We start from the raw sequence: 16,599 nt of genomic DNA, 5'->3' as shown, positions 1-16,599 counted from the left end.
CATGTTCACATTACATTTATTATTTTTGGAAACACATGCACCATAAACATGCTGAGTTAGATCTGTGGAACGTTTGTATAAAACTGCCGAATTCTTCCCGTATTTTCATTGGCATATTTATGGGATAGTCAGTGTGTATATTAACTAAAAGCTTCTGAGCTTTGTTTTTCAATTCAATGTTAAGATTCCTATGTTTATCCAATACATAGTAGTACAGTACATTGTCTAAGCAATGCTAGATAAAGCACATTAACTAAACAGTCTCTGGTGCTTTAATGCTAAATGGTTACACCTGACATGGCTTTAACAGGTCTGAATAAGTCAAACGTAAAAAAGGCCTTTACAAAAACGATCTGAGGTTTACACATTAAAATAATAAAGTCAGAGAACTCCTGGTTTGATCAGTTTCTATGAAAAAGTAAAACAAGAAGCATATATTCACAATAAAACTCAAAATAAATAAACAATAAAATACAGATTTTCTTAAAAATGTAATAAAAAAAGAGCCCGCAAGCAGAACGTAACAACTGTTCGCCATAGATTTGTATAGAAAATGAGAGCGATCTCTTGGCTTTGTCAATTGGTGTTTATATTAGTGTGAGAAATAAACTGAAGGAATGGTGACTTCCTCATAACAGCATTACCGAACACAGCAGAATAAGGTTACAAACATATCAAAATCTCTATTGCAAATTGTCATTAACTACCCAACAATAGAGGAAAACGAGGTAATGTTAACTTTCACAGTGTACACAAACTAGATAAACTACTACAGAAAAGGACGGTATAGTTCATAAAAGGTCAATTCAGTTTCTCTGATGGTACTGCAGATATTTACATTTACAGTTTTTAGTGTAACTCAGGTTAATATTTTAGAAAGCGTTTGCTATGCATGGCTGTCATTGATGACACAAAAAAGGCTCAGCGCTAAGCCATAAAATATCCAGATGCTTAAATTCATTTAACAAAATTTGATAAACAACAAACCAAACAAAAACAAAGCACAGATATACTTAAAGATCATAAAAATATACAGGCAAACATAGTGTTAGAAAGTGGTGAGCTCAGGAAACCTATGAAAACATTTAGTAGTTGAATCTGTTTCTAAAGGGCACGTTTGTAATATGTCTGGAACATCTTAAAGTAAAAAAAAGCACTCAGCTATTCTATCTAAGTTGACACCGATATTCACCCGTATGGCCAGACGGTTCTACATTAAAATGCTATTTGTTACTCTACAGCTGACAACATCAGCTGACTGTTATAATTCATGGCAAGATCTGTAAAGCAATCTTTCCTCTTTTTGTTAAAAATATAACCAACAACAAATAAAAAAAGTAGTGATAGACTTTTCACAAAATAGTTGATTGTGATCTAAGCTGACTCACTTTAGGAAGTGCTGAAGTGTCACTCTAATGTATAAAATTTAAAAAGTGTATTGGGTTCAAATGTCACTTGGTGCGATGACACTACAAAGATAAACAAAACAAAAAACAATACCTTATGTTCTTATGGCCTTTGAAAGATGCACTAAAAGGCAAATGCTGTAAAAATAAAGTCAACTGTGGAATGTGAGAGCAGCAGTGCATGCAGATAGTCTGGTCCTAAAAAACATTAAGGCACCAGAGGTATTGAAAATCTATTCTCCACCAATAAACTGGTTTGTGTGGTGGGCGTTCTGGCGCAATATGGCTGCTGTAGCATCATCCAGGTGGATGCTGTACATTGGTGGTGGTTGAGGAGATTCCCCCCTCCGATGTTAAGCGCTTTGAGTACCCAGAAAAAGCGTAATATAAATGTAATGAATTATAATTATTATTCAATTGTTTTTTGTTTTGTTTTCGTTTGTTGTCATTAAAAAAAAAAAGATCTTCCAAGTATTCTAAAGGCAGTTTCAGTGAGTGCATACAACAGATCATGGAGGAGATGGGATGGATTGCCTTCATGCTTGAGCACCTGTGATCTTCTGCAACAGAGGAACCTGTGAGGGTACAAGATCTTGTTTTAAAATGGTTTGGGGAGATGAAGTCTAGAAGCTTTATGAGAAGGACAAAGCTACCCCAAAAAAAGATCTGATTATTTATGTCCTCATTATAAAGCAGAATTGAAACTAATTATTCCTTATTTCTGTACTTATATAACATACTGTATTCCACATGTTTCCAATTTCCTAAACATTCAGATTTTTTATGTTTCAGGAAATTAGACCAATTCACATTTCTAATTTCTCAAATTTTTATTTTCCCAATTCTAATATTTCAAAATAAAAACAGGAGAAAAAGGAGATGTTTTGCATGACTATATCTGCCTAAAACATTCCGAAGATGGCTGCCAAATGAGCTGACTCATTTTAAACAGACTTTATAAAATCTTATCCAAAATTCTTTGCAGTTTATTGATGTGCTGAGTTCTGTATTAAATACGTGTCGATTTTTGCTTTTTTACCGGTTGGTTAATATGTAATATGTTTTTTTCTGAATTGCTTCTCCAACAAAAGCCCATCAGACCATTTTCTCATTGAAAAGACCTTGTTTACTTCACAGTTTTAAATGAGTTTTAATCAACAATTGATTTCCTCTCTCACCTTGGACAGGTCCACGCCTGTGAGCGCCTTAACGGACACGGGCAGCTCGGCGAGCAGCCGGTTCACCTCTCCGGTCACGCGGCTGCCCTCCCCACTGAGAATAACAATCTCATTGGTCCTCGCCAGAGGAGCCGCCACCTTACTAGCGATCTGAGGGTGGACAGAGGGTGTGAATTCAAAATGCTTTCAATCAAATCATTGGATATCTACCCTGACACTGCAATGCGGATATCTATCAAGAGATTCAATACAATATTCATTCACTAGTTAAAGGACCAGTGTGTAGTTTTTTGGAGGATCTATTGACAGAAATGCAGTAGAATATACATAACTATGTCTTCAGAGGTGTTACATAATGAAGCGTTATGTTTTTATTATCCTAGAATGAGCTATTTCTGTCTACAAACACCTCGGGTCCCCTTGCATAGAATGTTGTTGACATGTCACCATGTTGTTTCTACAGTAGCCCTAAACAGACGAACTGCTCTACCGACCGAATTTCATAAATATGCTATATCTTTTGGGAAAGAAGCGAAGACGTATTGACATCTTAATCCTTTCTCAGCTTCCACAGTGCTTTAAAGGGGAGGGGTGGAGTGAGCAGCTGGTTGCAATTTACAACCTCACCGCTAGATGCCGCTAAAAATTACACACAGCACCTTTAAAGTAAATACAACAGACAGCAACCCAAAGATTCATCACCTTAGGCAGTGCTTCCAGAACAAGGGCTGTTTGGGCAGCTTCTCCATACTGCTGGTAGGCCTCAGCCTTCAGTCTCATTCTCTCTGCCTCGGCCTTCCCTACGAATGAGATGGAGATGGCCTCTGCCTCACCGACCTTCTTGATCTTCTCGGCCTCTGCCTGGGCATTCAGCACTTTCTTCATCCTGTTCAGTTCAATGAATATATTGCAGTTAATTGTAGTCTGTGTTACAGATCAGATACAGAACAATCCCTTCAAACGCTCTTTTCCGTAATGGGCCTAAAGATTTTTCTTTTGATTTTTTCGTATTTCCATTAATCAATAGATTAGAGCAGTGATCAGCAACAGGCGCCAGCAATAATATCTGGCCCACGCCAGCAGCATTATTTTGATTATTTCGCCCGCAGATGGTTCCGAAATAGATGTCACAATCACGTCTTTAGTGAATTTGCCTTCAAATTAAAAGTACGAGAACGTTTTTGCAGCAATGTTTTATTTTGAAATGAATTGTGAGCTTTTAATTTGAAAAGTTCTGAAAGATATTCTAAGGAGTCTGTCGATCGCTAGACACACTTCTAAAATAGCCGTCATAAAATATGGGGTATGAAAAACTAACAGCGAAGCATAGAAATCGTTTGCAGGGCCTCAGCAACAACACATGAACAATTGAGCAAATTCAGCTTCCCTTTTTTTAAGGTGCCATGCTTCGTCTCGTGGCCCCGTCTAATATTATATTCTTTGCAAACATCGACAACTTCGTTGCAGATAAGACACACCGGCTTTGCATTCACAAAACTAGGTAGGATGAATGCATAGTTGTCGTTCCATTCCTGTTTGTATGCCCTATTTTTGCTGTCAACTTTCCTCTTTAGACTCTTTGATAGTGCCATTTTTTCTCACCATCTAGCTAGCTTTAACGTTAACATCACTCTGCACACGACGTAATAGCGTACCCCCAGCAGGCAAAAAAAAATGCAGTTAAGTACGTGAGGAGTGTAAAAAATAGGCTACGTTAAATAAATATATAACTATTATGTAATATATATAATTATATAATAACTATATTTTTAAAGGTAGGCTATTGTAGTTGCATTTTTCATCAATTCATTTCTTAAATTATCCTTTGACTATGTTCTGGCCCGTCATCTAGCAGCGACTTTGTTTTTTTGGCCCGATGCCAAACTTACTTGCCGACCCCTGGATTAGAGCATTAAAACAGTCACTGTAATATATAATTATGTTTTCACATTAATAAAAAAAGTTTTCTATTACAATATAATATAATATAAATAATAAAGCAAAATATAAATTGTATATTTTCGCAGTGTTATCAGAGATCAATGCAAACATGCTCACTTCTGTCCTTCAGCCAGCTGCTGCATCTTATAAGCTTCAGCCTCGGCAGGACGCTTGACCGTTGCGATCAGCTCCATCTCCGTTCTTTGAATCTCTTTCTCCTCGATGGAGATCTGCTTTTTCCTTTGCACCACTTCGATCTCGATCTCCTCCAGTCGGATCTTCTGCTGCTCTTTAGCAGCCTGCAGTTCATAGGCCAGCTGAGACTCTGCTTTCTGTGTGATGGAGAGACACATGTGTCACATGATCATTTGCTATTCTTGCTGAACAATCAATATTGCACATCATACATATAGCCGTTTATGCTTGCTCACTAACATAGATGGCCAGAAATAAAGACGATGATTCTGAAATTGGTTCAAACCTTGGTGTTTACTTCTTGATTGAAAGAGGCCTTCTGTAGCTCAAGCTCTCGCTTAGAGTCAGCCATTTTAGTGTCTGCCAAGAACTTGACATCCATCATCTCTTTCTTGCACTCCGCTTCCTACCCAGGATACACAGAAGTTAATGAACTCTAATGGATAATGCATCGGCTTAATGAGAGAAAAGCCGCAATTTCTCACTCTGATCCCAGCATCCCTCTCTGCCTCGGCCACTCCGATGTCTGCGTCCCTTTGAACAGCTGCTGTTTGCGTTTTGCCAAGAGAGCTCAGGTAGTCCAGTTTATCATAGACATCCTGTGAAGAAACACTAGCTTTAGGTTTTTGTTTGTTTAGTTGTTTTACCTGGGGGGACTTTATTAAATAATATGCAAAATGCATTTTAATGGTCATTGAAAACACACATGGTTGGAAATTCTCCCTCATGGCCTTCACTATACTAACTTTAATAGTGAAGCTGAGGATCTCAATGCCCATCCGACCCACATCAGGAGCTGCTACCTCCCTCACCAGCTGGGCAAACTGATCTCTGTCCTGATAAATCTGCTCCACGGTTAAGGTGCCTGTTGTTGAAAAGGCAACACAACATTAGTCTATGAATCACATGATTCTTTTTATTATAATTATTAGTGATCTATTAACCTAAGATTGAACGTAAATGTCCCTCCAGGGTTTGAAGGACGACAGCCTTGATTTCCATGACAGACTTTCCCAGAAATTGCTCACAGGCAACAGCCAACAAGTCCTGGTCGGTCATAACCTTGATCTGACAAAACACAAAGCAACCATTAAAGCGTATATATATCGTGAACAACAACATGTTTCTTTTCAAGTCTCATATTCAAAAATAATGGTACGATAAATACAATAAGCTAAGGCTATACCATAAGATAAGGCTATTATTTTGGTGGGTATGTAACTTGTAATAAAAGTAACCTGTGGAGAAGCAGAACAAAAGTGTGACTGTGGGGTAGCACATGTAGCTCTGTAGCCTTTATGATAGATCCAAGGGTCAATAGTGAACAAGTCTATTTCAACAAAATCCTACGCAGCAGATTTAAGCATGAATTGCTTTTAAACAATATAATGTCACAAGCTAACGCAAAGATTTGGGAGTGTGAAAGGATGGGGGTGTGAAAACTATATTGGACTCAACAGTAAACCTACAACCTAAAGTCTTAAAGCTACAGAAAAAAATGGCTTGTCACAATCGCCCTGACATATTTGTGCGTTTACGATCAACCACATGACAGGAATTTAAATACGTGTTTTAAAAATAAATGTGCTGTAGGATGACTGTGAATACATGCTTACTTGAGCAACTCCTGTAACTGTGATGGCGACTCCCTCTGCTGTCTCCACATCTTCACATTTGGGCTGCAGTGTCATAATTTCTAGTGTAATTCTGGGATGAAAAACAGTGGGCGAACATGACAGTCAAGCACAAATGAACAGGAAAAACCAGACTTTAATAGCACTGCAGAATCCGAACAATTGGAAAGCTTTAGCTCACAGAAAGTATGCAATCAGACTGCATACTAGAAACACGTTCAATAGAAAAACATGATCATCATGGTTAATCAACTCAGTTGATCAAGAAACTTAAACACTCATAGAGAAATACTACAAAATCGATTTCTGAACAACAATAAACATATAGGACTGAAGTTATCTCTTAAATCTCTGAAGACCTCTATACAGCATGCACACATAAACTTGTTTGACAGCAAACATGAAAAGCATGAAAACACACATTGTTACACTGAACTTTTGACAACTTGTAATGCAGGAAGCATTTGTGGTGGTTTCTTTGGCTGACATTTACCTTTGAGTGTCTGATATAAGCCACCATGCCCACGCCCAGCCGCCCACCACATAGGTCTTCGCATCAGCCCCACAACAGGCACCTGGAGGATTAAACACAATGACACAGACAAGGAATATGATGTTTGAATTGGGTTCAGTGGTGATTTGATATATAACGGTAGCCTACTTCAATGTTGCATGTCATAAAAAGTTGTAATACTAAAGTGCTGTAGTTATTTTTATATATAATTTTTATTCGTTTATTTATTTTTATTAGTTTAATGCTCTACTAGGAAGCATTTAAATACGAGTAAAGAATTAATATCTGTATAAATGTATTTCATAGCTATTGAATATTAAACCACAATCGAGTGCAATTCTACAGTCTCTACAGTATTGCAAACAAACATGCTGAGATTTATACGGGAAATTATTTATTAATGCTATAATCTATCAAATAAATATTTTAACTAAATATAACACGGGTATAAAACGTGTAGCAATTTCTGTATGGAAAATGTATAAATGGTAAAAACGGCTAAAACGTGTGATGAATGAGTCTCGCACGCAAAGGCGGAAGAGGCGTGCTAACGTGAATGTAGCTAGCTAACACACGATTGTTTCACATTATTTATCATACTACTCTCAATAAATGTTATATTCAACATTGATACGGTAATACGGGATTAATGCGAAAACAAATGCATGAAAATGAACAAGCTCCAGCAAACCCACGCACATTTATTATCACGTTACCTGATACTACGAGCGCTTCATTCGGTCCAACAGTCAGGCAGCAACCCATACTTGCATTTAATACAAAATATTAATTCTTCCTTGTGTATTCCTAAATGTTCAAAACGAATTCTCCTACGCCCTAGTGAAAGAATAATGTTTGTCAACACAAGCGACCCTGCCCACCGCAGGAAGGAAGGGAGGGAGGTACGTGATACTGTATGGACTGTGGCTCAAACCTAGTGAACTGACTACATGGACAGCATTTGGGTGCGCGTGTGGTGCCTTAAATGTTATCTACGTAGTTAGCGTTCTAGGTTTGTAGACAAGGACAGTGTGTTGTCATGATTACGGGAAACACCGACTATATTCGTTCACTTATATTGCACTTTAAATGATATCACATTTCATGAGATATCAGAATCTTTATACCTATGTATTCTTGTGAATATATTTTAAAAAGAAAATCCTGCGCCAGTATTTAGTCATTTTTACATCATTTGCAGTAGTGGTTATATGTAACCACTACCATAATATCATGTTAAAAACGTGGTAGTTCTTCTTGTATGTAGTCATCAGTGATTTACATATAATCACTTTTAAATACAACATGTACTCATATTTCGAATACAATAAGCTTTGGTAAACTGTGTGAAATAAATGAATCTTACATCAGTTGATAAGCTCGTGGACGGATAGGGATCGTTAATTTAAATGTCTATTTAAATAATAAAAAATAACCATGCGATTTCAATTCATCTAATTTTCGTGTATTAAGCATAAAAAATACATTAGTCAGGAAATTATGGGCGCAATGTAATTCCAATCCAGTAGGTGGCGCGTTGAAACCAAGTTCCCTTCGCGTTTCTCCGACCTCAGCGAGGAAGACACGTGGGAAAACCTTAGCGCGCATGCGCGGACAGGCTGCAGCAGTGGGCACTGGGCAGTAGCAGTGACTAGACAAGCGCTTAATCGACACAACAAGAGCACAGGTGCCGAATAACCCACCAAAATGCTATTTTAAACAATCGCGCGTCTCATCCCGAAGCCAGAGAGTAAGTTTCACTTTTGACATTTCCGATGTGGTCATTTTTACGCGATTTTAAGAAACTGCGAGCTTAAAGCCGGGCAGTGGCTCGCACAAAGACAGAGGCTATATGCTAGTGGCAGTAGCAAGTGTAGAGCAGAGATCTAAAGACAGGCTGAAATCTCACGCCAGTTACGTTTTACTTTAGCCTTAGCTTGTTGGCTAGGTAGCTGGGAATCTGATGAACACAACAAACCCTCAATGAAGTAGTTGCATGTTATCTAAAGAGTTGATGTGAGGCCAGTGTGCCCCAATGACCCTGTGAGTGTTAATCTCTATTGAGATCATTACTATGCATGTAGCTTGTGGCTAGGCAAAGTTTTGTGGCTATCAGATTTATTGTAGGGTGGATGATGCAGCAAGATGCATATCTTATCACGTTATACTGTACACTTAAAGTGATTCTTGTTTTTCACAAGTGTGTTGATGAAATTGTGTGTTTCAGAATTTTTCTAAGTCTGTTTTAATGTGTGTCAGCTAGAATTTAGTAGTACCAAACATTGCTGGCCAAACTATTTTGTTTAATTTAAAAGCTCTAAACTATTTTGGTTAGATATTAGGCCCAGTTCAAAGGTCTACTGAAGATCACCACCTAAATAAACACACTTCCCCTTATTCCCCCATCATGAAGGTGATGTGAGTAGATAGCTCTGCCCTCTGATTCTTTGCGGATTACAGTTTTAAAGGTATTATATATCTTGGCTTCAGCTGATAACACCTTCTTCACTGAAAAATTAAACCCAGCTCCTGGATGAAAATAGCTGGGGGTTGGGTGCTTGGAACATGTCAGGCTATGTCTCGCCTGCACTTTTTGACACCTGCACATCTCCAATTGGAGGAGTCAGCTGGGAGCGTGTGGCCTGTGGTCGTGTTGCCGCATCCCCTGCCGTGCCCCTGGGCACCTGCCAGGCAGACAGGAGAATGCGTTTGCATTGCACTCCTGACACTTAAACTGCAGGGTGTGCACCATAGGCCCTGACACCAGCTGTTTGAGAGAGCTATTTAAAAAGGTCATGGATGAATGCATGATATTTAAATAAATGGATACAATGAGGCAATTACAGAGATCTATTGCTCCTGCGTTTGATGGATGTTCAGGTAAATTAGCAAGGGTAAGGCCTTTGTATGCTGCCGTGAATGTCGTTTTTCTTGCTGCCGGCAATAAATCATGTTGTTTGTTGACTAACACGGTCTATGCAGTAGTACTTACCTTGTTTGGATCTCGTGGTGTGCTGATTTTCATTCTGCAGATTGCTTGTGATTCCTTTGCTGGTCTTAGATGGTCTAGTTGGTCCCCCCAGTCTGACCAGCTAAAGTATTTCCCAAAACCCAGCTATGACCAGCTTAAGCCAGTTTAATCAGCTTTTTTGTTTCAGCAGGGGTTACTTCGGCTGCTCTGTTGCACCAAACCACCGCTGATTAAACTAGACGTTTTCCCCTAATAATTTATTACCCTCATTAACTCTCATTGTAGCATGTGTTCCATTACACCTGCACATAAAATTAGATCTCTTTAATGTCTCCGTCGATGCTCTCGGAGGAGAAAATAGCTTATGTTTCTTTTTTTACACCATGTATTTTAAGTGATGGATAATTCCATTTTTGTTCCTGACGCGACTGTTTCCTTCGCAGTGTGATGAGGAGCGAGAGTCCAATGTTACATTAGTCTCAGCGTGACATGCTGGCCTGTCTGCCGGTATCAGACCCCTCCCACCAGCTTCTCTCTCACATGCAGATGAACACTGGACTTCAGAAATGTAAGCACTCATTAACATTCTCTGTTTCAACAGACTGAGCTCTGATTAGACTGCATGCTTTGAGTTTCACACAGTATGAATATTTTGACCCAAATCCTTGTTTCACTCCCAGATGTAGGCTGTTTTATTTATTATGTTGATGTACATGGGTGGGCTGAATGAAAATGGGTGTAAAAGAAACAAAAGATGCATTTTATCTAAAAGCGAATGCTCACCCAGACCTGCCTGAAACGCCTCGTGTAACCACACCCCCACAAATCTACGTCAGTTGGTGGTATGATTTGACTAAGACCGCCCAAATGTATACGCAAGTAAGGTGGGCGTACCTGTCAGTACAATTGCTTTGGATCCTGATGTTCCAAATATGGTAAGAGGCGTTACATTTCCGTCACATGCTTGCAGTATTCGACCAATCACTACGCACTGTTAACTGGCCAATCATAGCACACCTCGCTTTTCGGAGCGATGAGCTTTGTAAAAAATCTACGCGTTTCAGAGAGGCGGGGCAAAGAGGAGATACAAACATGCACGGTATGTGGAAAATACAGCGCTTTTGAACCTTAAATTGTGTATACACATTACATTACATATAAAACAAACGATAATATTTGTTTTAGCCGTGTCATATCACCCCTTTAATTTGGACAAAATCACGCAAGCTTACAATTTTTGTTTTTTACAGTGTGAGTTCTTTTGCATTTGAATCTTTTTGCATTTATATCCTGTTTCAGTTGTTTAACTTTTTGTTACTTTTTAGTAAAATGTTAAAGTTTTATGTTTTTTTAAGTTGTCCGACCTGTTTTTGTTATATAATGTAATACGGTGTTAATAGAGAATACCACTATAAAAATTCAAACAATTATTGCCATATTAATTTTTTTACATTTGACAGGTAACATTTTTCATTATTTTGTGTTTGTATTTAGAATTTGTATTTAATTTGATGGACAAGTACAGCTGCTTTATTATATAGCAGAAATAAAAACATATAAAACATTACCGAATGAGCCATGTTCCCACCTTTGATGGTGTGATCTCGCATCATTTGATTAATTTCTATATTAATTCACTAAAGCAACAGTAAACAACCTCGTGACTACACCAAACGTGAACCGCTAGACACATCTGAAACCAAACTGCTCTCTTTATTTGTATGCTGTCTACACTTGAAGTGCTCATCTGTGAAACATTTTTCAGCATAAACTAGTGTTCTGCTGTGTGTTGGTGACCCTATTCTCTGCTGGGGCCTATAAGCCCCACAATTTGTCTAATACCCTTCATTTCATTCTCTTGCTCACAGGGGACACTACACAGAGGAGAAGATCACCACACTATCCTACCCCAGCAGAATTGGATGCCTATGCTAAGAAAGTTGCCAATAATCCACTGACTATAAAAATCTTCCCCAACAGCGTTAAAGTACCTCAGAGAAAGCATATCCGGCGCACCGTGAACGGTCTCGACACCTCCAGCCAGCGCTACAGCCCCTACCCGCCTCAGGTGAACACACGTACGGGCCTATTGGCCATCGTCAAAGTCCCCTTCAAAGGGATTCTCAAGGACATCGAAGGCGGCCGAGCCCGTTTTCTCCCGAAGCTCATCATGAACCCGCACGGCGGGCTTTACGCTAATTCCAGCACTTTAAACGTTCCTCACACTGTTCCACACCTTCAGACTCTGCCTCAATCGCAGGCGCCTTTAGGCCAGAAGAACCTTGCTCACTCTCAGGCCTTGCAGGTGCACTCGCAATCCCTGCAGCAGCAGAAGACCAGTTTACAACCGCAGCAGAGCCTGGCCCATCAAGAGGCCTTGCATCACGCCCTAAACCACCAACAGACTCGCATGCAGCAGCAACAGCAACAGCAGCTGCCAGGCCCACAGGGACTCAGGCATCAGCCTGATATGGCGCAGTCGGTCAACCTGCTGCACCCCCAGGGGTTCTCTCAATCCCAACCCATGCCGCAGGCCACGTGTGCCGGTCCTCCGGCCCCCGGGGTTTTGCAGCCGCCCCTAGCGGGCCTGCAGATCCCACGCAAACTACCCGATGCCGACGCCCCTCCCAATGTGACTGTGTCTACCTCAACCATTCCGCTGTCCATGGCTGCCAGCCTGCACCAGAACCGGCCCAGTGACCTGAGCAGCATCGTCAATCAGATCAACCAATTCTGCCAGGCTCGGGCTGGCATGGGCTCTACCTCCGTGTGTGAAGGACAGATTGCCAACCCCAGCCCTATCAGCCGTAACCAGCTCATCAACGCGAGCTCTCGGGTGTGCACCCATAACCCCGTCGTGGGCCCTCCACCATCTTGCTTTCTCGGAAACTCTGTCAATGCCGGTCCAACCCCTGGGTTACCTCTGCCTGACATCGCTGCGTTGAATCGAATGCCAATCTACCACAATGACATGAAGCAGCACTCTCAGCCCCAGTTACCCCAGCAACATCGCCAACAGGGCCCTTGGGGCCAGCATCAGCTGGCGCACCTTCAACATCTTGCTGAGGGGTCTCATCAGCCCAAGAGAGAGGGCCTGGTCGGGCCCGGGTTCCTCCCAAAGGGCATGAACTACCCACAGGACGTGTGCATGGGTCAACCTTTCAACTTGAAGGCCCCTACTGACAAACCGACGCCGTCTCCTCCGGTCAACGGAATGCCAGTGGCCTTGAGTTATAGTAATGGTCATTACATGCAGCCTCCTTGGAACAGCATCTTGCCCACGCCGAACAGTGACAGCTCAGGGTCTCAAGACCTGGCGGGGCCGTTCCATGGGGGCCTCTCAGGGGCCTCAATAGACTGCACCCCCGGGGCTCAATACCGGTCCGGGGCATCCATCTCCAGTCAGACCAACCTGATGCAGGGCATGGAGTACATGGGAGGTGACTTCCAGCCGCCATGTTTCCGAGCGCAGAATCCAGGCACAATGGCAAAGATGCACAGAGCCTCAGTCAGCAGGGCCACAGATTCAGGTGATAGTAGAAATGTGCATATTCACCACCCAGGTTACAGATGAGCTGCGGCCAGTTAATGCTAGCGTTAGTCAGTGTTAGTTCAGATGTGACCCGGTCCCCCCTTTGCATTTTGTTCTTGGTCTTGCGAGTGATCTACTGAATGTTTCCTGTATGATGATGATTTCTGTGACTACCACAAAACTGAACCCCTATTGTACACCATGTATCCATGTGCCACTTGACGTTTTTATTTTTTTTAATTTTACTAGTTTAGATTTAAATGAGTATATTCTGGAGACATTTAAGGGGTGCCAAAATACTGAAACATTTGGCTGTTTCTTCCATTTAAGCTAACAGCATACATGTACAATGTATAGAGGTTGATTTGACGATTTTCTTTCCTCTCAATGTTTACATATTGTGCTTTTGTAACTAATTCTGAATCGATATGAAAGTGAAAAATTGATACTGGGATATGCACATATGACGAGACTGTTTCTTTTGTCAGACTGTTGAACATTAATCAGGTTAAAGTCTTAGATGGAGTTGTCACACTGTGGCTGTCAAGTCGCGTCGTGTAAAACGTTGATTTTCCCTCAGACGTGTCATCTAACGCTCTATCCTTTGGTTTCATTTATTTGTTTTTCAATATCCTATTAGGGTTCAGACAGAAATTGCTTCGGGACTTGTGCTGTGCCCTAATAGCATAGCTTAGAGTTTTATTTTCTCTCAATTTAATTGTAACTACTTGAATTTCATTGAAGGCGGTGCTGGCAGGCTTCTTACGGTGGACCAATGTTTAACAGACGACCCAAATTTTCTTTTATTGTCCCCATTTGTTAGTTTGGTTGTAAAGATGTCCTTGACCATAATTAGATGATGAAAGCGTGTTGGCATAAGCGCAATATAAGTGAGCACTACGGGTTGGCCTGTGGCTTCACTGGTGTGCTACTGTAACTGAGAGGTGCGATTAGCCTGTGTGAATGGCGTGTGTGCCGGGCCGGATTGGCTCCCTGCTTTTGCTCCATCATTAACACCATACTGCTCTTCCCTGGCGGGATCACTTCCATCTCCGTCACACGCTGTTGTCTGTCAACTGAACCCTACCAATGTGTTTTCCACCCACTGCAGGTTCTTGATGTGTCATGTTCATATTTATTGAAAATAGCTGAAATTCACCGCCGGTGACTGTGTGGCTTTCTTTAAAAATGGGGAAGTAACCTTAACAAAATAGTTTTTTTAAAGCATTAGTTGACCCAAAAGTAAAATGAAAATAGTTAAATTGCCCTGACGTTTTGCTGAATCCATATGCTGTGACACACAAGTCATTTTTTTAAACAGTATGCTTTGTCATACAGTGACAATTTGCAGTGAATGTTTTTCATCAAAAATGCCTTGTTGTCAATATGACTTGTGCTTTTTTTAGTATGTTAGCTTTGTGTAAGGAAAAGATTGAAATGCAATTTATTATTTATTACATTTTTCCTATAGTTAGTGTTTGCGTGCAGATTTAAAAAGAAGTGCATCATGATAAGTTACTACACAGATGAAAACCAATAAAACTTTGAAAGGAAATGATGTTCAATGTTAAATTAGCATCTTCAGTTATGATCTTAAAAGCACCTAGTCAGAAGACTGTCAAGTTTTGTAAAACAATTCTTCACAAATTAGTAACAGCATATGGATTGAAACAACATACGGCTGAATAAACAATGACAGAAATACAATTTTTTGTAATGTTTTATCCATTCAACCTCTGTAGTTGAGACATCCCATGCTCCACATTTTAACTCCCATGAAGAGTTTCTCTCTTTCTCAGGTCTACCTGTGCCTCTTCTCATATTCCCCTCGACTCAAACCCTTACAGGCGTTGAACGAGTCTCTCCACCTTTATCAGTGCAGGTCATCTGTCAGTGGAGCATGTGTATTGTCAGACTCTGGTGTAACGGGTGGAGCAACTGCAGATGAGCAAACCGGTGGAGCTGTGACACCCTGTACCGTAACCTCCCTGTTTGCCCCTCAAAAGCCTTAACTGTTTGATCCTTGAATTGTCCTTGACTATAGGCATGGTGTAGAATATACATTAATATTTAGCTACATTTGTTTTTGTGATACTGTAAACTGGGAGATCAGACTCCCGAAAGGATGATTTTTTTATTTGTATTTAGAATTTTAATGTGTAGTACTGGGCTGTAACAATTGCCACATTCAGACTAAGTCTAGTTATATTTTCCAAAAAGTGTATCTTTGTTTGCAGCAAAACATTTTGAAGTCTTAGATTTTATTTTATGTCATGGGAAAACAGCTCATGCGGCACGTTAAACAAAAACGCGTATGTTATACGACTGGGCTGAACGGCACAGACCTGCGGTTTTCGATACGAGTAGGCCTAGTTTTCACTTTTTGTCACTATACTTTGCCCCACGAAGCTGCTATTTTTATTCCGACTACAAAGTGTTGTGAGGATAGAGTTGAGATCTAATTTATATTATGCCTTTTTTGCAATGCAATATTGTTAATAGCATCAGCGGACGTAATAAGTTATTCCATTCGCCTGTGTCGTTGTAAAGCTTGAACGTTTCGACTTCCTGCATTTCTTTCGTTCCTCATTTCATGCCTTGTTACAGCTCAAGAGTACAAAGTCAGGTTACTCTTTTAATAGTTACTTTCTCTATGTGAAGTGCCTCCTCTGGGCTGACGTGCACCGCGTGTATGTGACCGTCAGGACGGAAAATGGACCGACGCTAGTGCACGTTCCACAGACGTAGTGCACTGCTCACGAACGAGGGACCGATCTACTTTAAAACTACTGATATCGTTCAAAAAACCACATAAATATGAACACAACGTGCTGCTCCAGGTGCAAGATTTGTTTGGATGAGAATAGTTGCTGCTGATTCACTAGTTTAGGTGGCGAGAGCTACGCTGCTTAACTCCCTAGTGTCCTTGAAACATTCGAAGGAATGCTCTAGAAAGGTCTTTTGGAGCACATGCACTCCTGCCCCCATCACCCCATGCCCCTCTCCCTTCTGAAAACAACACAATGGTAGTTTGAAACTACGGGAGTGCGCGTTAGGAGGAGTTGAGTGTGTTTCATCTTGTTCCACCAAAGAACAAAATGTTACTTGAATGGTAGCAGCGTGCACCTGTTTCGTGTAACCGAAAACTGTCATTCCAGATACGCATTTTTTCAGGAACGTGTTGCACAAACATTCCCCTCTAACCAAAATAAAGTTTGAATTGCATTT

At 40.6% G+C, this 16,599-nt stretch overlaps 2 protein-coding genes across 2 annotated transcripts; one reads left to right on the top strand and one right to left on the bottom strand.

Annotated features, from left to right (window-relative positions):
• Positions 1–7,785, bottom strand: flot2b (flotillin 2b). Its single transcript, XM_057350892.1, has 11 exons — positions 7,585–7,785; positions 6,848–6,929; positions 6,337–6,427; positions 5,665–5,788; positions 5,467–5,585; positions 5,206–5,319; positions 5,007–5,126; positions 4,643–4,857; positions 3,287–3,470; positions 2,585–2,734; positions 1–1,981 (listed from the first exon to the last, which is right to left on the bottom strand). The coding sequence occupies exons 1-11, from the start codon at positions 7,631–7,633 to the stop codon at positions 1,943–1,945; spliced, it is 1,287 nt and encodes a 428-aa protein (XP_057206875.1). The 5' UTR covers positions 7,634–7,785; the 3' UTR covers positions 1–1,942.
• Positions 7,786–8,483: 698 nt separating this feature from the next.
• fam222bb (family with sequence similarity 222 member Bb) lies at positions 8,484–16,598 on the top strand. Its single transcript, XM_057351447.1, has 3 exons — positions 8,484–8,618; positions 10,283–10,407; positions 11,708–16,598. Exons 2-3 carry the CDS (start codon positions 10,329–10,331, stop codon positions 13,411–13,413), a joined length of 1,785 nt encoding a protein of 594 aa, XP_057207430.1. The 5' UTR covers positions 8,484–8,618; positions 10,283–10,328; the 3' UTR covers positions 13,414–16,598.
• The last annotated feature ends 1 nt before the right edge of the window (position 16,599 follows it).

This window comes from Triplophysa rosa, linkage group LG14 (genome assembly GCF_024868665.1).
Source record: "Triplophysa rosa linkage group LG14, Trosa_1v2, whole genome shotgun sequence".
NCBI classification, from domain to species: domain Eukaryota; kingdom Metazoa; phylum Chordata; class Actinopteri; order Cypriniformes; family Nemacheilidae; genus Triplophysa; species Triplophysa rosa.
Note: the sequence above shows the minus strand (reverse complement) of the source record. Positions and strands in the feature narration are given on the sequence as shown.